The sequence below is a fragment of the Magallana gigas genome, chromosome 2 (assembly GCF_963853765.1).
Source record: "Magallana gigas chromosome 2, xbMagGiga1.1, whole genome shotgun sequence".
Classification (NCBI taxonomy): Eukaryota; Metazoa; Mollusca; class Bivalvia; order Ostreida; family Ostreidae; genus Magallana; species Magallana gigas.
In genome coordinates, this window is record NC_088854.1 from 24814478 (window position 1) to 24838604 (window position 24127).

The 24127-nt window shown below is 34.4% G+C and overlaps 1 protein-coding gene across 1 annotated transcript in view; it reads left to right on the forward strand.

Moving 5' to 3' along the window:
- Positions 1 to 24127, forward strand: part of LOC105327324 (uncharacterized) — a 49985-nt gene that overhangs the window by 491 nt on the left and 25367 nt on the right. Inside the window, exons 3-53 of the mRNA XM_034445675.2 lie at positions 95 to 322; positions 438 to 650; positions 765 to 995; positions 1130 to 1339; positions 1436 to 1663; positions 1779 to 1991; positions 2106 to 2336; positions 2471 to 2680; positions 2777 to 3004; positions 3122 to 3334; positions 3449 to 3679; positions 3815 to 4057; positions 4468 to 4698; positions 5278 to 5517; positions 5947 to 6177; positions 6271 to 6471; positions 6781 to 7011; positions 7112 to 7327; positions 7807 to 8034; positions 8302 to 8541; positions 8736 to 8966; positions 9137 to 9376; positions 9675 to 9905; positions 10173 to 10373; positions 10936 to 11166; positions 12158 to 12367; positions 12671 to 12898; positions 13174 to 13428; positions 13545 to 13772; positions 13877 to 14116; positions 14403 to 14633; positions 14731 to 14925; positions 15164 to 15394; positions 15577 to 15786; positions 15932 to 16162; positions 16341 to 16580; positions 17099 to 17329; positions 17664 to 17864; positions 18206 to 18433; positions 18573 to 18785; positions 18935 to 19168; positions 19567 to 19779; positions 19888 to 20118; positions 20237 to 20449; positions 20590 to 20820; positions 21216 to 21413; positions 21851 to 22078; positions 22203 to 22418; positions 22510 to 22740; positions 22907 to 23347; positions 23666 to 23866. Of these exons, the coding sequence (XP_034301566.2) occupies positions 95 to 322; positions 438 to 650; positions 765 to 995; positions 1130 to 1339; positions 1436 to 1663; positions 1779 to 1991; positions 2106 to 2336; positions 2471 to 2680; positions 2777 to 3004; positions 3122 to 3334; positions 3449 to 3679; positions 3815 to 4057; positions 4468 to 4698; positions 5278 to 5517; positions 5947 to 6177; positions 6271 to 6471; positions 6781 to 7011; positions 7112 to 7327; positions 7807 to 8034; positions 8302 to 8541; positions 8736 to 8966; positions 9137 to 9376; positions 9675 to 9905; positions 10173 to 10373; positions 10936 to 11166; positions 12158 to 12367; positions 12671 to 12898; positions 13174 to 13428; positions 13545 to 13772; positions 13877 to 14116; positions 14403 to 14633; positions 14731 to 14925; positions 15164 to 15394; positions 15577 to 15786; positions 15932 to 16162; positions 16341 to 16580; positions 17099 to 17329; positions 17664 to 17864; positions 18206 to 18433; positions 18573 to 18785; positions 18935 to 19168; positions 19567 to 19779; positions 19888 to 20118; positions 20237 to 20449; positions 20590 to 20820; positions 21216 to 21413; positions 21851 to 22078; positions 22203 to 22418; positions 22510 to 22740; positions 22907 to 23347; positions 23666 to 23866 (11640 nt within the window). The remainder of the gene's footprint in view (positions 1 to 94; positions 323 to 437; positions 651 to 764; positions 996 to 1129; positions 1340 to 1435; positions 1664 to 1778; positions 1992 to 2105; positions 2337 to 2470; positions 2681 to 2776; positions 3005 to 3121; positions 3335 to 3448; positions 3680 to 3814; positions 4058 to 4467; positions 4699 to 5277; positions 5518 to 5946; positions 6178 to 6270; positions 6472 to 6780; positions 7012 to 7111; positions 7328 to 7806; positions 8035 to 8301; positions 8542 to 8735; positions 8967 to 9136; positions 9377 to 9674; positions 9906 to 10172; positions 10374 to 10935; positions 11167 to 12157; positions 12368 to 12670; positions 12899 to 13173; positions 13429 to 13544; positions 13773 to 13876; positions 14117 to 14402; positions 14634 to 14730; positions 14926 to 15163; positions 15395 to 15576; positions 15787 to 15931; positions 16163 to 16340; positions 16581 to 17098; positions 17330 to 17663; positions 17865 to 18205; positions 18434 to 18572; positions 18786 to 18934; positions 19169 to 19566; positions 19780 to 19887; positions 20119 to 20236; positions 20450 to 20589; positions 20821 to 21215; positions 21414 to 21850; positions 22079 to 22202; positions 22419 to 22509; positions 22741 to 22906; positions 23348 to 23665; positions 23867 to 24127) is intronic.

Below are 24127 nucleotides of genomic sequence, written 5' to 3' on the forward strand. Positions count from 1 at the left end.
GAGTAGTTTGTTCGATCATTTTGCTTTGGAAGAAGTATCATTATAATTAAATGAGTCTATAAAAGTCCAATTTTTCCTCGTTTGTCCCTGAAAGGCGAGTACCATCAAAACCAATGTGCACCGACAAACAAGAGTTGCATCCCTTGCAAAAAGAGACTCCCAAGTTGTGTGACATTATCTGATGGAAAGAATGCCATTGATTGGTTGCTCTGGAAACCTGATTATGCCGAATGTTACAAGAACAGGACCATGAAAATGGAGAAATGTCCCACTCGCTTCTTTGATCCAGTTCAGAGAAAATGTACCGACAAGGCCAACCCAGGTGAGTGTCGCATTTTGATCTGTGTGTGACACAGCTGTGTTGATTACACCACATGTTTAAAAAGTTGAAATCACTTTCTGTGTTTGTTTATTAATATCATTTCATTCATCTTTAGGCGATATTGACGAAATCTGCAAACAGAACCCCAAAGCCATTTTGCGGAAGATAGATAACTGTGCTCAGTATTACAACTGTTCCGTATCTAACTCCTCCTATGGAGGTCACTTGCAGGAATGTAAATATCCGGATCTGTTCTCCACTGTCAGTATGGAATGTGAAAATTTCAAGACTGTAACTTGTGACAACAGAACAGAACCCCAGGCTCCATGTGAGTTTTGAAGGATATGAGGACAAGTATTTGAATGATTTTTTAACTAATTATGACGTTCCGTCAAAATGTGGTAATGTGTTTTGTATTTACAAATGATTATGTATAATTCAGGTGAATATGTTCAGAATCTGTGTCCAGCCAACAACCCGTCCTGCGCTCCCTGTCCTAAACGTCTGCCGTCTTGCATTACTTTGCCTGATAATCAGGAGGCGTTTCCAGGAAAATTATGGCAAGCAGATTACATTGTGTGCGACACCAACAGAACCATGAACATAACTACGTGTCCTCAAGGAGAATATTTCAATCCCAGACTAAAGAAATGCATGAAATCTGTTCCCCCAGGTAAACCAGCTAGCTGTTGATTTACGTGTCACTCTTTCTACTAAAGATTCGGCGGATTGAAATAAATTCACTTGAAAATGAGACTCAAATATGGAAACCGCAATAATCAAAGAATTTCCGATTTTACTTTTCAGTGGACGTTCCGGACTACTGCTCAGCTCATCCTAAAGCGCTGCTACCAAAAGAGGACAACTGCGGCCAATACATCAATTGTTCAGATCCAGGATTTGATGGGAATCACACCATGGAGTGTCAGTATCCTGATCTTTTCTCTGTGACCACCATGTCGTGCCAATGGTTCGAGAATGTGACCTGTGATAGTCGTATGGAGCCACAAGCACCTTGTGAGTAGTTTGTTCGATCATTTTGCTTTGGAAGAAGTATCATTATAATTAAATGAGTCTATAAAAGTCCAATTTTTCCTCGTTTGTCCCTGAAAGGCGAGTACCATCAAAACCAATGTGCACCGACAAACAAGAGTTGCATCCCTTGCAAAAAGAGACTCCCAAGTTGTGTGACATTATCTGATGGAAAGAATGCCATTGATTGGTTGCTCTGGAAACCTGATTATGCCGAATGTTACAAGAACAGGACCATGAAAATGGAGAAATGTCCCACTCGCTTCTTTGATCCAGTTCAGAGAAAATGTACCGACAAGGCCAACCCAGGTGAGTGTCGCATTTTGATCTGTGTGTGACACAGCTGTGTTGATTACACCACATGTTTAAAAAGTTGAAATCACTTTCTGTGTTTGTTTATTAATATCATTTTATTCATCTTTAGGCGATATTGACGAAATCTGCAAACAGAACCCCAAAGCCATTTTGCGGAAGATAGATAACTGTGCTCAGTATTACAACTGTTCCGTATCTAACTCCTCCTATGGAGGTCACTTGCAGGAATGTAAATATCCGGATCTGTTCTCCACTGTCAGTATGGAATGTGAAAATTTCAAGACTGTAACTTGTGACAACAGAACAGAACCCCAGGCTCCATGTGAGTTTTGAAGGATATGAGGACAAGTATTTGAATGATTTTTTAACTAATTATGACGTTCCGTCAAAATGTGGTAATGTGTTTTGTATTTACAAATGATTATGTATAATTCAGGTGAATATGTTCAGAATCTGTGTCCAGCCAACAACCCGTCCTGCGCTCCCTGTCCTAAACGTCTGCCGTCTTGCATTACTTTGCCTGATAATCAGGAGGCGTTTCCAGGAAAATTATGGCAAGCAGATTACATTGTGTGCGACACCAATAGAACCATGAACATAACTACGTGTCCTCAAGGAGAATATTTCAATCCCAGACTAAAGAAATGCATGAAATCTGTTCCCCCAGGTAAACCAGCTAGCTGTTGATTTACGTGTCACTCTTTCTACTAAAGATTCGGCGGATTGAAATAAATTCACTTGAAAATGAGACTCAAATATGGAAACCGCGATAATCAAAGAATTTCCAATTTTACTTTTCAGTGGACGTTCCGGACTACTGCTCAGCTCATCCTAAAGCGCTGCTACCAAAAGAGGACAACTGCGGCCAATACATCAATTGTTCAGATCCAGGATTTGATGGGAATCACACCATGGAGTGTCAGTATCCTGATCTTTTCTCTGTGACCACCATGTCGTGCCAATGGTTCGAGAATGTGACCTGTGATAGTCGTATGGAGCCACAAGCACCTTGTGAGTAGTTTGTTCGATCATTTTGCTTTGGAAGAAGTATCATTATAATTAAATGAGTCTATAAAAGTCCAATTTTTCCTCGTTTGTCCTTGATAGGCGAGTACCATCAAAACCAATGTGCACCGACAAACAAGAGTTGCATCCCTTGCAAAAAGAGACTCCCAAGTTGTGTGACATTATCTGATGGAAAGAATGCCATTGATTGGTTGCTCTGGAAACCTGATTATGCCGAATGTTACAAGAACAGGACCATGAAAATGGAGAAATGTCCCACTCGCTTCTTTGATCCAGTTCAGAGAAAATGTACCGACAAGGCCAACCCAGGTGAGTGTCGCATTTTGATCTGTGTGTGACACACAGCTGTGTTGATTACACCACATGTTTAAAAAGTTGAAATCACTTTCTGTGTTTGTTTATTAATATCATTTTATTTATCTTTAGGCGATATTGACGAAATCTGCAAACAGAACCCCAAAGCCATTTTGCGGAAGAAAGATAACTGTGCTCAGTATTACAACTGTTCCGTATCTAACTCCTCCTATGGAGGTCACTTGCAGGAATGTAAATATCCGGATCTGTTCTCCACTGTCAGTATGGAATGTGAAAATTTCAAGACTGTAACTTGTGACAACAGAACAGAACCCCAGGCTCCATGTGAGTTTTGAAGGATATGAGGACAAGTATTTGAATGATTTTCTAACTAATTATGACGTTCCGTCAAAATGTGGTAATGTGTTTTGTATTTACAAATGAGTATGTATAATTCAGGTGAATATGTTCAGAATCTGTGTCCAGCCAACAACCCGTCCTGCGCTCCCTGTCCTAAACGTCTGCCGTCTTGCATTACTTTGCCTGATAATCAGGAGGCGTTTCCAGGAAAATTATGGCAAGCAGATTACATTGTGTGCGACACCAATAGAACCATGAACATTACTACGTGTCCTCAAGGAGAATATTTCAATCCCAGACTAAAGAAATGCATGAAAGCTGTACCAAAAGGTTATTTGTTTTTGGGGGTTATTTTTGCTGTTTTTTATAATTTCATTGGTATAAACATTATTCATTGCTTTCGGACATTATTATATGCTAAATTCATTTGTAGATAATAATTTTTCTACGTTTTCATCTACACAGTTGACGTCCCTGACTACTGTGCTGCCAATACCAAAAGAGTTCTTCCTGATCCAGATAATTGTGCACATTATTATAACTGCTCATCTGTTCCCAGACAAGGCGTCCCGAGAATATCTTCTGCCACTGCCTTAGGGAAATATGGCGCTGAATGCCAATATCCAGACTTGTTTGATGACCTAACACAGCAATGCAGAAATTTTACTGACGTGAATTGTTCCACTCGTACAGAACCACAAGCTCCATGTGAGTATACCATTCTGTGTGCTAGGTTTTTAATGGAAGCAATGCAATACAAGAGTGTTATGCTCATACATCGAAACATTAATGTTTTATTTATATTTTTGTACTTTCAAAGGAGATAAGTGACATCTGTATTGTGAGAAACTTTCTTTAAAAAAACTATTTTTATAAATTTTATAAACAGATATGCAAATTGTAAGCACAGAATCAATTTTTAAAGTTCTTTTTTAAAGTGAAATTTAAAATCATAATAAATATGGGTTACGATATCTGATTTTTTTAGATTGAGTTCACCAAAATTGTATACATACCTTTAAACTCTTCATCTCAAATTTTTGTCCGCCCGAAAAATGGCTTTTCAAAAAGGTCAACTTATAATGACTTATCAATTTAAAGAATTTTGTTTATTCCAGGTCAGTATCAGCAAAACCTATGTCCTGTAGGCGATCCTTCGTGTGCACCATGTCCAAGCCGTTTACCATCATGTGTGGGAGAACAAAATGGATATAAGGAGTTTCCTACTCGGCTTTGGAAATCTGACTTTGTCAGGTGCTTTCTTAACAGAACAACGGAAATTGACAAATGTTCATCGAATGAGTATTTCAATCCAAGGCTTAAACAATGTATGGAAAATGTTCTACCTGGTAAGTATTTGTTATATTCTAATATGTCTCACCTGTTTTCAATCCTTGGTGGGTTTAGATTATTTTACCTAAATTGTATCTTTATCTATAAATAGGTAAGCACATTTGTAAGTTGCGTTATGACACTAGACTCTCAGATACCCCATCAGTTGCATGTCATAATTGTAAATAAAAAATTTATCCACAGACAAGCAAAAACCGACGTTCATCTTGATGTGCAGAAAACAATAAACTGTAAACAACTATAAGAGGGAAATTAAACTGAAATAGTCTCTACTATTTAATTTAAAACAAACTTTAAATGCAAGGAAGCATTGTGAGTTTCTATTAAAGTGGCTCTCTTGTATTGATTTAAAGATTGCATGGAAAACTTGCACGATTTCTGTTCGTCAGAGACAATGGTATTAGTCCATATCAATATAGCAAATATGCTATAAAGTTATTAAAATGAAAAAAAAACATTTAAGGACAAATCTTTATCAATGGCCTTTTCAATCGCTTTTGGAGTTGAACATTGCTGAATATTTAGATATCAAGTATTTATATTGAAGTATGATATGATATGATTTTACTATCTAGTTGACGTGCCCGACTATTGCACGGCGAATCCAACTAAGCTTTTGCCAGATCCAGATAACTGTGCTCACTATTTCAACTGCTCAGACCCTACTGTGAACGTTATTACTAGACAACAGAATCAACAAACAGGAAGTTACAGAAAAGAATGCCCTTACCCTGATCTGTTTAATCCAGTCTTGCAACAGTGTGGAATGTTCACAACAGTAGAATGTAAAACACGCCCTGAGCCACAGGCGCCATGTAAGAAGTGTTTTGAACAATTTATGTACATGAGAAATATACTTCTTTTTATGTGTGTATATCTTAGTATAGTGTATAATTATAAAAGACATAAAATTAGAGTACATAAGAAATAACAATCCTTTCTTCAACAACTGAGAATAGCTTATTTTTTATGACTTATTTTACAAACCTAGTACCCAAACTTGTTAAAGATAGACACGTGTATAATCCAAAGATTTTAAGTTCAACGTTGAATAATTTTATTTAATTTTCATTTTTTTTTTAATTTTTAAAAATGTAATGATATGATAAATATCAGTGATACTAAAGTGTAACAAAATAATCCATACATGCTCAATATTACACAACACATTTTTTAAACGATGTTTGCATTTAAGGCATCAATAGGTGGAACTATTTCTGAGCTGATCAGTATTCTGTTCACAGGTGAATATCAACAAAATTTGTGTGACTCAAAAAATAGTTCGTGTAAGCCTTGTAAAGAGAGACTTCCAGATTGTTTAAACTATCAAGATGGACAGCAGGCCTTTCCTAATAAATTATGGCAGAATGATTACATTATCTGTGCTAAAAACAGAACCATTAGCGTGGACAAATGCAAACCTCCGGAGTATTTTAATCCACGACTGCTGAAATGCACGGAACGTGTGGAGCCAGGTACATATGATACCCTCCGAGATTTATAGTTTTGTTGAAATAATGCTTAACTAACAAGTTCAAATTTATGTTTTTACTTTTCTCCATTTGTAGTTGATGTACCAGACTTTTGCTCCGTACACAAAAATGAAGTTCTCCCAGACTTGGACAACTGTGCCAAATATTATAACTGTTCCGATCAAAATGGACTTCATATGGAGTGTTCATATCCAAAATTGTTCTCAGATCAGACAAGGTCATGTGAAAACTTCACCACAGTAGCATGTACAAGACGAAAAGAACCGCAAGCTCCGTGTAGGTACATCTTTGTGATAGTAATAAGGGTGCTCTGTCGGTCTCATATTTTAATGTTCACGTGTCATTGTTTAACATTGTTTTAAGAAAGATATGAATTGATTTTTCAAGGTTTTAATTTTTAAAAGTCATTCGATGATATGTAATCATGCATTCCTTTCAAACTGTTATCATTATGTGCCAAATATAATTATATGTGTTGTCAGTTGACTTTTTATTATTAAATCACATTGAACAACACATATTAAAATCAAATAGTGTTAGCTGAGCCTCGTAACTGTATTCTCTGTGATACTCTTTCGATCTCAGGTGAGTATGACCAAAACAAATGTAACTTAACGGACACTAGCTGTCGGCCCTGCCCAGAGCGACTACCCAGCTGTAGAGGTTTGCCCGACGGAGATCAACCAGCCAATGGCTTCCTGTGGACGGATCGCTTTGTCACGTGTGTACAGAACAGAACCCTGGCTGTCAGTAGATGTAACCCTGGAGCAATATTTGATCCTACTCAGCTGAACTGTGTAGAACAAATACCTAAATGTACGTTTCTTCATCTTAAAACGTCTTTGCAATGAAAGCATTGTTATGAAAATGTTCATAAGAACTGATTTTACTCGTTAATAATTTTGATATCTTATAGCCAAAATTGATGAATTCTGTCGAGCAAATCCAAAGTCTGTGAAAGCGCATCCCTCCAACTGTGCATTGTTCTACGACTGTTCATCTGTACAGTCTCCTTTGGGTCATCATCTCGTGGAATGTCCATACCCTGATCTGTTCGATTCCACTAGATTACAATGTGCCAATTTCACAGAAGTCAAGTGCAATAAGACAAAGAAAGAACCACAGGCCCCATGTGAGGATTCTTAATCAAAGAATAGATTTGCCAACGAAAGTTTAAAGAAAATAGGGTTTAAAGATTTCTATTAAATTTAATTATCTTCTTAAATGTGATTCGTTAGATTTATGTAATGATACATGTAAGAAATGTTTTGCATAAAATGATTATTATTTTGGATGTATATATTATATTATCCCTTTGAAGTGTCAAATGAATTTCAGGTATAGATATTTAAAACACATTACTCCTCACTATCAATATATATAATTGATGTATATAATGGATTTGTTGTATTTTGATACGAAAAATTGACAAATCTTTCATTTTTCAAGATAAGCATTCATTAGGTGAAAATTTAAATACTGTTAATTTTCAATTGACAAGATATGTGTATAATATCATTGACCTCTCGATAAAATTTTAACTTTGATAAAATCAAAGCACAGTATGACTAAATTAGTGTTTCATAAAATAGTTATTTACATCATTTTTAGGTGAATACCAACAGAATCTGTGCAATAACTCTGATCCTACCTGTGTCCCTTGCCCTTCTCGTTTGCCATCCTGTAAAGGAAAACCAGATGGATTGAATCCTTTTCCAAACCAGTTATGGAATCCATCATATATCGAATGCTTTAAGAATAGGACAATTGATATCAAAAAGTGCAGCACTGGATACTTTAATCCCAGATTGAGAAAGTGTATGGAACCAGTTGAGAAAGGTAAATTTCATTTTTAAAGCATTTGCTGAATAAAAGCAAATTTAAATGCCAACTATAAAATGTTATTGGTGTCAACTAAGGCATTTTTCTCGTAATATAATTATTTTGCTTTATTTATTTAGCAAAATTTATTCTTGGACGAATTTTAAAAAAAACGAATTTTGAATTGTAAAGTTCTATCAATTAAAGTATAGACAATCATTTTCATTTGGTATCCATAACTATTGTGTACCATGAATGGTCTAACTGCGTCACCTTATGTTTTAGTTGATATACCTGATTACTGCAAGGCTCATCCGACCGAACTTTTGCCTGATCCAGACAACTGTGCTAAGTTTTTCAACTGTAGTGAATCTTTGATCAAGCCACGATCTAGTCGATCAAACGTAGCTATAGGCAAGTTCGGCTATGAGTGTCCTTACCCAGAGCTTTACGATACCATGCTACAGATGTGTAGCAATTTCACAAAAGTTAGATGTACTACTCGATGGGAACCCATGGCTCCTTGTAAGTATTTCAAATTTATATTTTGTAAGTATGTATGTGTATTATGAAAATACTAGCATATCACAAAAATTTTACCAGTCATTAAAAGGAACATGATGACGTCAAATTATTAAACATTTTTTGTGACTTATTTCAATTTTAGCCTTAAACCAATTACAAAACTTAACAAATTATTTTTATATTTTTTCATATAGGTGAATATGATCAAAATCTATGTGACTTGACAGCCAACAACTGCACAAAGTGTCCGGAACGTCTTCCGTCGTGTGTTGGCAGCAGTGATGGACTCAACCCATCTCCAAGACATTTGTGGAAAGATGATTACATTTCATGTTTTCTAAACAGAACTATGGTTATTTCCAAGTGTCCAAAATCTCAGTATTTCAATCCACGTTTATCAATGTGTGTGGATTATGTTCCACCTGGTACGGATTACGTCAATAAAATGTCCACAATACTTTAATGTATATAAGCCACTAAAATATGTCAATAAAATGAATTTTGGTATTCATGAACATGTATGAAGATGATATTTAATAAAGTATATATTTTGAATAGGGTATTGACTTAAACGTTTATATTTTGTTTTTTTCAGTGGATGTTCCGGAATATTGTCAGGCCAATCCATCGGATGTCCTTCCAGATCCCGATAACTGTGCACAATACTTCAACTGCTCAGATCCAGCAATACGCGGGTCCATAAATGGAGCTGTTAACCTCCCAGAGAATTACAGAAAAGAATGTCATTACCCTGATCTGTTTGATCCTGTCCATAAAGAATGCCAGACTTTTACTGCCGTAAATTGTAGCAAACGAAACGAACCTCAAGCACCTTGTAAGTAAAGTAAAAGTTAATGAATTCAAAAAAGATTTTAAACATTGGTTTCCCTGTTTAAAAAATTCATCATAGCAGAGAGTTATCAGTCAAAACATGCACATTGCATATTGAATAATATTGATGTCCTATGATATTACTTGTATGATACATGTATTTGTACTTTTCTTATGCAACAGTACAACTTCGCGTAACATTTTGATTATATTGCATATACTTTGCTTATGGCATTCTAGCTTTTTAAGTAATTTATTTATTTTAATTACTTACTGTTACATGCTCTGTATAACTGTTTCAGGTGAATATAAGCAGAATATCTGTACGTCTACAAATGTTTCGTGTCAAGTTTGTTCAGAAAGATTACCAGATTGCCGTGGCCGCCAGGATGGAGCACATGCATTTCCCAACAAACCTTGGCAGAGAGATTTCATCCAATGTTACTTAAATAGGACAATCAGTATTGCACAATGCCCTATGGGAATGTACTTCAACCCAAGGACTCAGTCTTGTAAAAGAAATGTTGAGCCAGGTAAGAAGTAAATTATAAAGTAAAAAAAATCACCTTGTAAACAAGCTTCGATTTTAGTCTTGGAAAATGGTTAATGACAGATTTTTTTCTTAATTTAGATTTTACGCCGTGTGAACTCTTGGACAAATTAAAATCACTTTTAAAAATCTGCAAATCTGCATTTTTTGTGTCGGCAATAATCATGATGGATTTAGAATTTTGCACTTAATACAATGCTAAAAAATACCATGCACGTTTTGTAATAAAAAATGTATATTGTGAATTCAGTGGATGTACCCGGATATTGCACAGTCCATCCTAACGCAGTTCTTCCTGATCCTGATAACTGTGCCAAATTCTACAACTGCTCTGAAAAGAATGGTTTACACAATGAATGCACATATCCAGATCTCTTTAATCCTGATGGCCAAATTTGCCAAGAATTTCTCAATGTCACATGTTCAACTCGAAAGGAACCACAGGCACCATGTAAGTTTCTTCTTAAAATTCACTCAATTTAAAATACGTTATCCAAATTTTCGTAGCCAATGAAGAAATATTGTTAATTTTGAAAAATTGAATGAAATTAAAACAATGTTGATATAATTATTTTTTTATATTTGATTGTAATTTAGCAAATCATTGAGAATATTTATTATTTTGAGCGAGTAAAAATTTGCGTCACCAGTTTGCTTGTTAAATTAACTTATGTCATTCTCAAAGAAATTTTAAGCGTTGACCTTTTTATAAGCCATAGGATAGATAGCGTACAAATTTACCACCACAGATGAATAATTATCGTAATGCCAAACTATAATATCTCTTGTGAACAACTTTTGGAATGAAGCTTTCTTAATTTATATATACTTTTGTTGTTTTTGTCTGATTTACATAAATTGATAATATTTAATGAACGTAAAGAAAAGAAGAATAATCTAACTTTAAGAATCACTCAATTTTCAAATCTTGAAAGGCATACATGCAAAACTCAGTGAAGGAATACAAAATAGATTTTTTTTTTAAATTAAGTACATATTTATGTATGTTTAAGGTGAATATGATCAAAATTTGTGTCCAAATTCTGATCCAAGCTGCGCACCTTGTCCTGAGCGATTGCCAAGCTGTCGTGGTCTTCCAGACGGCAACCAGGCCGTGTCAATGGAACTCTGGACATCGAGATATATCACTTGTTTTGTCAACAGAACTATGAAGGTTAACAAATGTCCATTAGGAGAGATTTTTGATCCAATACAGTTAAGATGTATCAACAAAATTCCCCAAGGTAAACAGTTTTGTTTATCTTGCACAGCACCCTAAGTCTTTTTTTATTAAAACAGACTTACTGTTTCACTATTTTCACTGTTAAATTATAATTAGGTCTTTATTACATGACATGAAAGTAAACCCATATCTTTGTATTCGACTTTTTTTAAAGATTGCATAGCCTTTCTGTTTTATACTTAAAAATTGGTGACGACATAAAAAGTGAAATCGATATATCTCAATTCAACGTTTCAAATACATTGGATTTGTAAAGAGAATTTACACTGAATTCTGCCTCGTTTACTTACTTGTGAGCGTATTACAGCTATATTTTCAAATCCACCTTTTGAACACTTTCAACATTTTCTTGGTGCAATATATTTGATGGTCATTTTCTAAACCCGGCATATATAGGTGATATGGGACATCTGTCGATATTAATGTGGATTAAAGTACATTATAATTAAAATACTTTCACCAATACTTTCATCGGTTTAGAATTTTCAAATTTTACAATATTTAACCCAAGAAAATATGTTTTTAACATTTTTTCTACAGGAAAAAAAATTAGAATATCCAGCGGGATTCGAACTCATGACTTACAGATCCGTAGTAAGCCCTCTAACCCACTGTGTTTCGCTGATGACAATATTAGGAAAGAAACTACTTATAAAATTATACATGATTTTCTTGTTTATTTCGATAAATATTACGTCACAACATGGAGGTGTCCCATACCACCTTTAACTGGCATATATAGGCAGTTGTAGATACGTATCTATACGTATATAGCATTTGAAATAAAATAGGATTTAATTTCGTAAACTGTATTGATCTATCATACTATGAATAAAATTGGCCTCCGATGCATTTATTTTATTTCTACAGCACATAACTTTAAAGAACCTATTGAAATGTCTAATACATGTAGTTGAAATGACTTTTGTGTAAAAAGAAACAAATAATAATGATGAATTCACCATTATTGGATTTTTCCCTTTTCTTATCAGGCAATGTAGCAGAGTTTTGCAAATCCAATCCCGGGGCTGTAAAAGAGGTTGACAATAACTGTGGACAGTATTACAACTGCTCGGCGCTCTCGATGTTTGGTACTTACGTTCATGAGTGTCCATACCCAGAGCTATTTGACTCGAACATGCTTACATGCAGACAATTTACAGAAGTGAACTGCGACAACAGGACAGAACCCCAGGCTCCGTGTAAATATTTTATTTTAAAATTTTCAATACTGAAACAAAAAACCTTGATATTTTATTAAACGTCTCTTTAATTAAAGAAGGCCACCAAACTGTTAATATATTGAATATTCTGATAATTTTTAATAACTAACGAAATTCGTGTTATCATCCAAAAAAATTAGGGGGGGGGGGGGCAAACGTGTCTTTCATAATAGTAATTTTTTTTTATACAAAGTCAACTGAGTTGTGAATTTTTACATTGAATAATTATTTTTTATTTCATTTTGATAATTTTGTTTTCTATATAATTTAACGATTTTTAAGGTGAATATGAAGTCAATATTTGTGACCCGAAAAATTCCTCCTGCTCACCATGCCCTGTCCGATTGCCCTCTTGTAGAGGGTTACCAGATGGAACGAACTCTGTGGCAAACAAAGAATGGACAACGGCATTTATTGTTTGTGTTCAAAATAGAACACTAGACATCAATAAATGCAAGACTGGATACTTCAATCCGAGAATAAGAAAGTGCATGGAAAACGTTGAAAAAGGTCTATATATTTGTACTGTAATACAATTATTCTCTTATCATGTGCATATGTACTCACACAACCACTTTTTAAATGGATGTATCTTTCTTAGCAGTTTTAAAGTTTGATATAATTGTTTAAATACATGTATCAGATAACTAGTTTAAAAACTTTATGATCTTTTATCATTTAGATATAAGTTTGGTAAAAAAAATTCTTAATGGCTATATTTCACAAATTCCTTAATGAATCCTTTTATGTTTTAGGCTAACTTGTTACTGTGTATTTTTATTTAGTGGATGTACCAGATTACTGTGCTGTGCATCCTGCAGACATTTTGCCAGCCCCGGATAACTGTGCTCACTATTACAACTGCAGTGCTTTAAATACTGCCCTTCCACCACGAATGATAAGTAGAAAGCTGATGTCAGGTGTACTAGATGCTCATGAAATGGAATGCACTTACCCTGACTTGTTTGATGTCTCATCCAGAAGTTGTAGAACCTTTACCACTGTGACATGCAATTCAAGACCAGAACCCCAAGCACCATGTAAAAACTTCTTTATATCCAATGTGGATACTTTTAAAATGCTTAACCTTTGTTTCTTGAAATTTGTTAAATTCCAATAGCAGTATCTCTAACTAATCTTGATATTTTTAATTAAGGTGAATATCTACAAAACATCTGTCGACCATCAGACCTGAACTGCAAACCATGTTCTGAAAGACTACCATCTTGTGTGGGGAAGGAAGATGGTTCCAATGTGTTCCCATCACGAGTTTGGAAGCCAGACTACGTAATATGTTACCATAATAGAACAATTTCTTTTGAGAAATGTTCGCAAGGTTATTTCCACCCTGTCGCAAAACTCTGTACAGAAGTAGTTGATCCAGGTATTTCAAACGATTGTAAAAAGAATACAAATGTATAACATAAAAAACAAGATACTTTATCAATTTATTAATAATAATACATTATTTTATCATTATTCCAACAGTTGATGTTCCTGATTATTGTGTAGCCAATCCGAAAGACGTCCTTCCAGATCCTGACAATTGTGCCCATTTTTTCGACTGCAATAACAAAACAACTATGGTACACAGGGCTGCCCATGTTGTATCGATACAGTCATATACAAAAGAGTGCCAATATCCAGATCTCTTTGATTCCAACAATCGGCAATGTAGGCTTTTTACAGCTGTTAAATGTGAAACTAGACCGGAACCTATGACACCGTGTAAGTACATACCACTTATATTGATTATATCTTGACATTAGAGATTAGATAAGAACATAAATACAAGTTTGTTTATAACCCATAAATATCTTCTAAAGCATTGTATATATAATAATATATTATGCCACGTGTTGGATTATTTAATTAAAGCATGTTTTAGGGTAGCAATTAAAATAAGAAATTCACTTTGTTTCTAAAAATTACCATAAATAAAAATATGAAATAAATTGAAGATTGATTTAAACAATTACTTAATTATCTTGGTTACATACAATTTTCATTTTAGGTGAATACCAACAGAATCTCTGTAAAACTTCAAATTCTTCTTGTGAGAAATGTCCCGCAAGATTGCCTTCATGCAAAGGGATGACTGATGGTCCACATTCTTTCCCGAACAAATTATGGCTGCAAGACTACATTTTCTGTCACAAGAACAGAACCATACAAACCACGAAATGTCCAACCACACAATATTTCAATCCAAGACTCAACATTTGCACGGATGTTGTGGAGCCTGGTAAGAGATATCAAACCCTCACTCATGACGTTCAAGGTTATTTATCTATCTATCTAAGATGTTAGCCTTTCAAAAATGTTAATTCTATGATTGACAGTTGACGTTCCTCAATACTGCCCTGTACACAGAAACAAAGTTATCCAAGATCCTGACAACTGTGCCAAGTTTTACAATTGTTCCGACGTATCACATTCCGAATGCACCTATCCAGACCTCTTTTCGTTGGTGACATTTAGATGCGAACGGTTTTTGTCTACCTCTTGTGACCAGAGGCCGGAGCCCCAAGCTCCATGTAACGCCATGATTTTCTTTTCTCTTCTGTTGCAACGTTGAAGTTTTATCAACACACTGAAAGATCATCAATTACAAGATATTTGTATTTTTATTGCGATCACGTGTGAAAAAATCGAAAGACAAATCAAATATAGTTTACTTTTCTGTAAAATATAAATAAAATTATAAATACCAATTCAAAATATTTTAACCGTAAACATATATGTTATTTTTGTTAAAGATTTCATATATTTTAGGTGAATATGATCAAAATCTGTGTCCACGTACCAGCTTAAACTGCATTGTCTGCCCAAAGAGGTTGCCAAGTTGCAGAGGTCTTTCCGATGGCATTCAACCTGTTCCTAGTGAGATGTGGGGAGATAGATATCTGACATGTCTGCAAAACAGGACACTAGCTGTTACCAACTGTCCCAGGTCCTCCGTCTTTGACCCAGTCCTTCTCCAATGCAGAGAAAATGTTCCTTTCAGTAAGTTATATCTTGTATACCAAAAGACAAGAAGGAACTGTCTTGTAGAATTGTGTAAGCTTGTTATCTATAGATGTTTGAAATTGAGACATGTCAGATTATTCCTTTGATGATGTATGATGTAAATATTACAATGAGATAAATTTTGTTAACAAATAGTCAAATGCATACTTCTGTTGTAGATAACATAGATCAGTTCTGCAAGTCAAAACCAGGCACTGTCAGGCCTCATCCAACAAACTGCGCTCAGTATTACAACTGCTCACAAACATCAGTTCAAGGAGATCACCTGTTCGAATGCCCATATCCAGATCTGTTTGATTCATCAACACTGCTGTGTCGAAACTTTACAACCGTTCCCTGTGGCAAGCGACAGGAACCAATGGCACCATGTAAGAAAAAGTCCATTGATTTTTAATTTTGCAGTAAATTGTCATTTCGTTAATTAACGTATAATGTTAAGAATTGTGTTACCTCTATCATTCATATTGAGAAAGGAAGGGTATTTTTTGATTGATTTTTTTTAATACTTTGTAGGTGATTATAGACAAAATCGTTGTTTGATGTCTGACAAATCTTGTGTTCCGTGTCCTAGTCGTCTCCCCTCTTGTGTACGATTACCTGATGGCAAAAATCCTGTCGTTGGTTCTATATGGCTGTCAAAATATGTAATCTGCTACCAAAATCGGACTATGGGAACGGGTGAATGTCCAAAGGGAGAATATTTCCATCCTAGGCGTCGAGTTTGTCTGCAAGCAGTAGATCCAGGTGAAATAATGAAATAAACATTTTAATAATATTACCTACTATGCGCAATTGTTTTATATTTGTAGTTTTTCTTTATTTGCATGTTTTACCGGTCGTCATTAAAAAAAAGTCTGACGCAAATTGATTCCAATTCCATTTCCAAACTGTTTACAAGTGGTGTTTTTTCTTAATTTTGTAGTTGATGTACCGGATTATTGTAAGGCTCATCCTGATTATGTTTTACCAGACCCTTTCAACTGTGGTCAGTACTTCAATTGTTCCATTGAAGACACCATCATGCTAAGGTCTAGAACACCAAATTCGATAGGAGTCTTTAGAATGGAATGTACCTACCCGGCTTTATTCGAAAGCAGTTCCAGGCAATGTAAACACTTTGAGAATGTGCAATGCGAAAACCGACCAGAGCCTCAAGCTCCTTGTAAGTACATTATTTGTCTTGTAAGTCTTAATTTTTTCAATTATTTTAAGAATAATAATTCTAGTTTGTATTCCAAAGAAAATTGAACAAATAAAATATGAAGAACACAGTCATCCTTTAGTATTTTTATCAAACATATATAATATAAAGAACACAGTCATCCTTTTGTATGTTTTGGCATTTTTTACTTAGTATGTATGATACCTGTTACACGAAGATGAATTTATTGCAATGGTTTCATATCCTTCTGATTTAAGCAGTAGCATAGTCATCGTCATGAATTTAAAATGTGTGAATATATCAAAATCAATTTCTTATAAATGTAAATTGGAATGTAAATAAACAAAATTCTATTTGTTTTGATTAAAAAAAAAATTTCATAAACATTAAAGTGATCACGTTGTTTATTGTTGGATTGCTGATGTTTGTGTTAAATAATTAAATTAAATGAAATGCTATTTCAGCTAATCTTCAATTCAAATTTGGTTAAGTTTTACATTTAATAAATTGTTTTACAGGTCAATATGAACAAAACCTTTGTAAGTCATCTGACAATAATTGTCAACTGTGTCCCAATCGCTTACCGCCATGTATAGGCATCGATGATGGAGAGCACGAGTTTCCCAATAGGTTATGGCAGAGAGATTTCATTATTTGCTATAAAAATAGAACCATAAGCATCACTGAATGTGAAGATGGTTTTTACTTTAATCCACGAACAAAGAGATGCCAGAAAGCTGTGGAAATGAGTAAGTATTTCACTCTGTTGGGGCATCATTTTTGTGCATAGCCGCTTACAAAAAAACGGAAAAGAAAACGTTTATGCTCCTACATTATCAAATTTCAAAGCAATATGTTGAGGAAGATTTATAATTTGAGTTATAATTCGATGCGTATGTTATATAACTAAGAAATAACATTTTAGTCATTTGGCAACACTACCGACTGATTTTAAATCAATGATGAACGAACTGAACAATGTAATTTAAGTGCTTGCGTTGTTGTATAATATTACAAGTATATTTTTTATGAAAAATAAAACAACCAATGCCCTAAGTCTAACAATAATTGTTTGACTCACAGTTGACGTTCCAAGCTACTGTATGGTGCACAAAACAGCAATATTGCCAGATCTTAAGACATGCGCCAAATATTTCAACTGTTCTGATTATGGAGGCGCCCATGTTGAATGCCGATACCCGGATTTGTACTCCACTAAGGAAAAGAAATGTGTCAACTTTACCTCTGTGAAATGTGACTCTCGACCGGAACCCCAGGCTCCCTGTAAGAATCTTGTTATTCTCAATATGCATTATCTAAAGAAATCGTTTATTCTTGCGCGCAAAACGTTGAAATATCATCGTGGTACTTCTAAATGCATGTAATTCTCTATAATAACACATTACTAGCGTTTCATTGTGTACAACGGATGCTTGTTTTAGTCATAATCTATTTATCATACAAATCTTTTAATCATCCATACCTGATGTTTATTTTGTAAATGCGTTCCCTTTTATAACAAAATAAACCATTTAAATATTCTTTACTGTCCGAAAGATTTCTTATCCGAAATGATAATTGCTCGGAATTCATATATTATGCAATCTGTTATTTGTATTATTCAGGTGATTATACTCAAAATTTGTGCCGTAAAGGAGACGGAACCTGTCCACCGTGTCCCGAGAGACTTCCAAGCTGTGTAGGCGTTCCAGACGGAGACCAACCATTTACTGGAAGATTATGGAAACCACAATTTATAACGTGCTTCCTTAATAGAACGATTTTGTTGCAACAGTGTACAAATGGATACTTTCATCCAATCAAAAAACAATGCCTAATTGATGTTTCAAAAGGTAATGTGTACTTCAACTTTAAGTGAATTTTGATATTTAGAATGAATATTGCGAAATCGGCGGTTTAATAAAAAGAAAAATATTCAATTAAATACTCTGATATATCATATTTTTGAAATTAACTCATACAATTTGACAGTTGATGTTCCATCTTACTGCCAAGCAAATCCAGACAGTGTTATAGAGGACATAAGCAGCTGTAATCGCTTTTACAACTGTAGTCAGTTGTCACCTGGGAGACATGTCGTGTCTTTGGAGTGTTCCTACCCCGATCTATTTTCTGCCGTTTCTAGATCATGTCAGGCTTTCACATCAGTCAAATGTCACATCAGACCAGAACCCATGGCCCCTTGTAAGCTACTAGATATATAGTTATATGTAAAAATTTGACATAATTTTTGTTTATCTTCTGCTGTGGTTTTAAAAAATGATAAAGATAAATGGAAATCCTCTTTATATTACAATGTCTTGCAGTTTCTTTTTTCCTTTTTTTTTAAAAAGGTCAGTATGAACAGAATTTATGTCAACCAAAAGACACAAGTTGTGTTCCCTGTCCGGAGCGTTTGCCCAGCTGTGTTGGGTTATCTGATGGTCCACATTATTTCCCTGGTAGACAGTGGTCAGCAGAGTATATTATTTGCTTTAAAAACAGAACCATAGATGAATCTACCTGCAAAGGAAATCATCAGTATTTTCACCCTGTTCAAAAGAAATGCTTAACCGATGTAGGAAAAGGTATATGTTCAAAAGTCAATAAAAATAATTTATTTTTCTTAAAGCATTATGAGCTGAAATTTTGATGCTGAATTTTTTTTTTTACGAAAAATATTATTTTCTACTAAAATGACAAAAATATCATGGTTTTTAAAGTTCTTTTAGCCATATTTTTATTGGAAAAGCCGTAAAGAAGCCTTAAATGACACAACACTGAATTACTGTCGTCCTGTACAAAAATTGATGTGCTATATATTCCTTAGAAGAGAAATCTTTCTTCTGACGAAAATTAATGATTTTTTTTCAAATCTTATTTATCATAAGAATTTAATTTACATGCAGATTTATCATACAAGCAGGGTTTTGCATAATATATGAATTGAACAAAAATGTTTAATATATTTATTTCATCTGTTAAGGAGACGTAGACAAATTTTGCCAGGCTAATCCATTAGCTCTGGTACAGGATTTGGAAAATTGTGCACATTACATCAACTGTTCCCACAAGAACTCAAAAATCGACGATTTCATTCATGAATGTGTATACCCAGATTTGTTTTCTGATGTGACATTAAAATGTGAAAATTTCCAAGCTGTTGTGTGTAAACTCAGACCTGAACCGATGGCTCCCTGTAAGTGATAGTTTAATCAACATTTTTCCCAATAAAATAATGATCATGTTATGTTGATATGCATGATTTGCTGAGTTCATCATTTGATGATGCTACGTGTTTTAATAGGTGAATATAAGCAAAATGTGTGCAAATCCGATGACACGTCCTGCTCGCCGTGCCCTGAAAGACTACCGAGTTGTGTGGGACTTGGAGATGGACCACAGCCATTCACTGGACAGGAGTGGACCAGCTCTTATGTTGTGTGTCTTCAGAATAGAACCATTGATGTTCGCCAATGCCCACAGAATGCCATCTTTAATCCTGAAACGCATCAATGTATCAATAAAATTGACCAAAGTAAGGGTACCAATTGCTTTATCCTTGACAAAAATTAAAAATAGATTGATAATTAATTGTAAAGATTTAATTATATTTGTGAAATCGATCTCAATCCAAATTTACTTTTTAACTTTAGGTAACATCAATGCCTATTGCAAAGCCAATCCAAAAGCAATAAAGCCACACCCTACCAACTGTGCTCAGTTTGTAAACTGCTCTGCCGCTCACTCGAGATACGGTCAATACATCCAGGAATGTGTTTACCCAGACTTGTTTTCTGCAGCTTCACTCAGCTGTCAGAAGTTTGAATCGGTACAATGTATTCCTAAAAATGAACCTCAAGCTCCATGTAAGTGAAAAATCCGCAACCGTTTATAACATTGCATTTCTTTAGCAAAAAATGTCCTGGAAAAGCTATATGCAGAGACTTCATATAATCTTAAAGACAACGTTTCATATTTGTCAAACAACGTATGGCTTAATTAACAGGTGAATACCAACAGAATTTGTGTCTAAGGGGAGAATCTGGTTGTCAACCTTGTCCGACTCGTTTGCCTAGCTGCATTGGTTTACCAGACGGACCTAATCCACACATATCGCAGTTGTGGGGCTCTCAATTTGTTACGTGTTACAAGAATCGTACATTGCATGTCGGTCAATGCAAAAATGGTGAATACTTTCACCCTAGAGAAAGAGTATGCAAAATGGTTGTCAATAAAGGTACATATATTTATTTATAACATTTATTTTTGAAACCTTCAATTTATATTACTTCAAGATATATGATTTGTTACAAGTATTAGGGTAAATGTTCTTCAAAATTTTTTTTCTACTTCCACTTATTCCTTGCTTGTATTAGGGTAAATGTTCTTCAAACTTTTTTCTCTACTTCCACTAATCCCTTGTTTTTGTTTACCATTTATTTACGTCTTTCTGTTAGTTTCGTTTTGTTCTGATCATTGCTTAAAAGGCATTGCTAAGAAATAATAGGAAAATATCAAGTATAAGGGATATTGATATTGTACGAATAACTATACATGTATATGAAATAAGAATCAATAAAAATTTAAAGTACAATTTGAATGTTTCCATCCTCTTATTTTTATTTTTACTAGTTGATGCCCCTGATTACTGTTCCGTCCACCCTCAAGCAGTGTTGCCCGATTTAGAAGATTGTGCTAAATTTTTCAACTGTTCAGAACCAGGAATATATAAGGAGTGTAAATACCCTAAACTTTTTTCACTTCAAAGCCTCTCATGTCAGAACTTCACCGAAGTAAATTGTGGAAGAAGAAAAGAGCCGCAGGCACCTTGTGAGTCATAACATCTTATTAAAAACTTTGGGAATTTTTGTACAATTACCTATCACTTTCTGTGTATAATCAAAGTTTTTCAATGTAATTCTGATTATGTATTTTAAACAATTTAAAAAATTACAGGCATTGGTGTGCCCTCTTATTCCGCACTCTTGAATATAGATAACAATCAGCGCATCAAGTTCATTTTTTTCGAGCCATTTCTTAAAATCAATTTATCAAGCCTTTCACAGCAAAACATTTTGTCAAAGAAATACACTTACAATATCTAAATCAAAGACTATCTAAGATAAACGATATTGTAATAATAGTTATCAAGAGAACAAATGGCATTGTATTTATATGATTTTTGAGGACATATATAGAGGTTTTTTTTATTAAAATATGAAATATCGTTCAGAATTCAAATTTTATGAATTGTGTATTTTTTATAGGTGAATACGATCAGAATCTATGTCCAATGTCCTCATCTAATTGTGAGCTTTGTCCACTGAGGCTACCATCGTGTGTTGGTAAATCGGATGGAAATCACAGCTTCATTGGGCATCTTTGGGAACCCCTGTTCATCACATGCTATAAGAATAGAACAATCATGATTTCGAAATGTTTACATGGGTATTTTCATCCTGTGAACAATGTTTGTCAGTCAAAAATAGGTCATGGTATGTATAAATATTGGAATTTCGATATCAAAGTTCTTAATAGAAAACATCGTTTTCACAGCTAATTGAGTGATTATCGAAGAAAAAGATAATACCGATGCATTAATTTGGCTACATTTTACAGATGTTGCTCCAGATTATTGTAAAACTCATCCTGGTGATGTGGTGGCCAAAGAAGAAAATTGTGCCCAGTACTACACTTGTTCACATCCACATAAACGCTTGTCTAGCAATCAAGTGCAAGAATGTGAATACCCAAAATTATTTTCTAGGACAACTTTAAAATGCGAAACATTTACCTCAGTTGCATGTGATAACCGACCTGAACCACAGGCTCCATGTGAGTTTACGTAAAATATTGATGGATATTTGAATTGTAATGAATTTTGTTTTAAAACATAAACTTATCGTAAAAAAAAATATATTTTAAGGTGAATACGATCAAAATAAGTGCGATCCAAATGACCCTTCTTGCCGGCCATGTCCGGATCGATTACCCAGCTGTGTCGGACTTCCAAATGGATACCAGCCGATGTTAAATTACAGATGGACAGATAAATTCATGGAGTGCCAGATGAACCGAACAATTCAGATAACTAGTTGTTCTTTGGGATGGGTCTTTAACCCTTTTACTGGGGCCTGTGTGAAATATATTGAACAAAGTAAGCGTAAGTTAATACAAATTAAAGAGAAAATAAATGTGTTTTTTGTTCTTGTTAAAGAGTGTTTTGACATTGTTTTAGATAATATACGCTGTTATATGATGATAATGTGTAACTACATGTGAATGTTTTAAGTACTAATTTCAAAAATTTTATAAAATTTCAGATTATGTTCTAGATTATTGTCACTACCAGCCGACAGATATAGTAGCTGACCCATTGAACTGTGCTTTGTATGTTAACTGCTCCACTGGCACAACAAGGTTTGGTGAACACAAACTGGAGTGTCCCTATCCTAAACTCTATGACATATCTTCAAGAACTTGTAAAAACTTTGATGAAGTAGAATGTAATGGTAGAAAGATCCCGATGACACCCTGTGAATATCAGCAAAACGTTTGTCTTAAGGGAGATGTTTCTTGTAAACCATGTCCCGAAAGATTGCCTAGTTGTGCTGGTTTGCCTAATGGTGTTCATGCCGATCCTAGAGCACCTTGGTCAAATAGTTATATCAGATGCTTCAATAATAGAACACTTGTGGTGGAACAGTGTACCAGTGGTTACTTTAATACCAGAACCAGACAGTGTGAAGTCTATGTAAATTCAGGTCAGACTTTTTACATATATTTGATTTCCTATATTGTGCTTACTTATTGTTTTCTTTAATATAGATATATGGTTTTAATAGCTGTAAGAATAGGATTTGCAGTTTACATTGACAAATATTTGACTATACAATGGAAGATCAGCCCATAGGTTAAAACTTCTCAATATTTTTGCCAATAAAACAATCCAAAACGTATAACATGCAAGTGTTTATTTTACTTCAGGATATAGATGATTTGCAAATGATGAAATATTAGGTAATCATATTATCTTATGATTGAAACATTGTCATTTGAACTTTATATGTTTTCTCTTGAAGTTGATGTCATTGAATATTGTAAATACCATTCGGACGCCATTTTGCCTAGCCCTGACAACTGTGCTAAATATTACAACTGTAAAGGAAATGACAACCCTGTTGAGGAATGCCCTTATCCTTCTTTGTTTTCACAGACTACCAACAAATGTGAACAATTTTCTATGGTATTCTGTGGTTCACGTCCAGAGCAAGTAGCCCCTTGTAAGTCAACATAAGTTGTCTTTTTGATAATTTCATCGAGGTAAATACAATGCATATACGTGACAAAGGCTTTCATTCCAATACACACACACAGGGAAAACCATTTTCTTCTGTCAGCAATTTGATAAAAGAGAAACATAACAAGTTAGGAAACATTATAGATCATAAATGTCGAGCAGTAATTATTTTGCTAAAAAGATCTTTTTTTATGATAAAAAGGCCCTTCTCATGCACTTTAAAATGACTGTGTTTCTATAAATG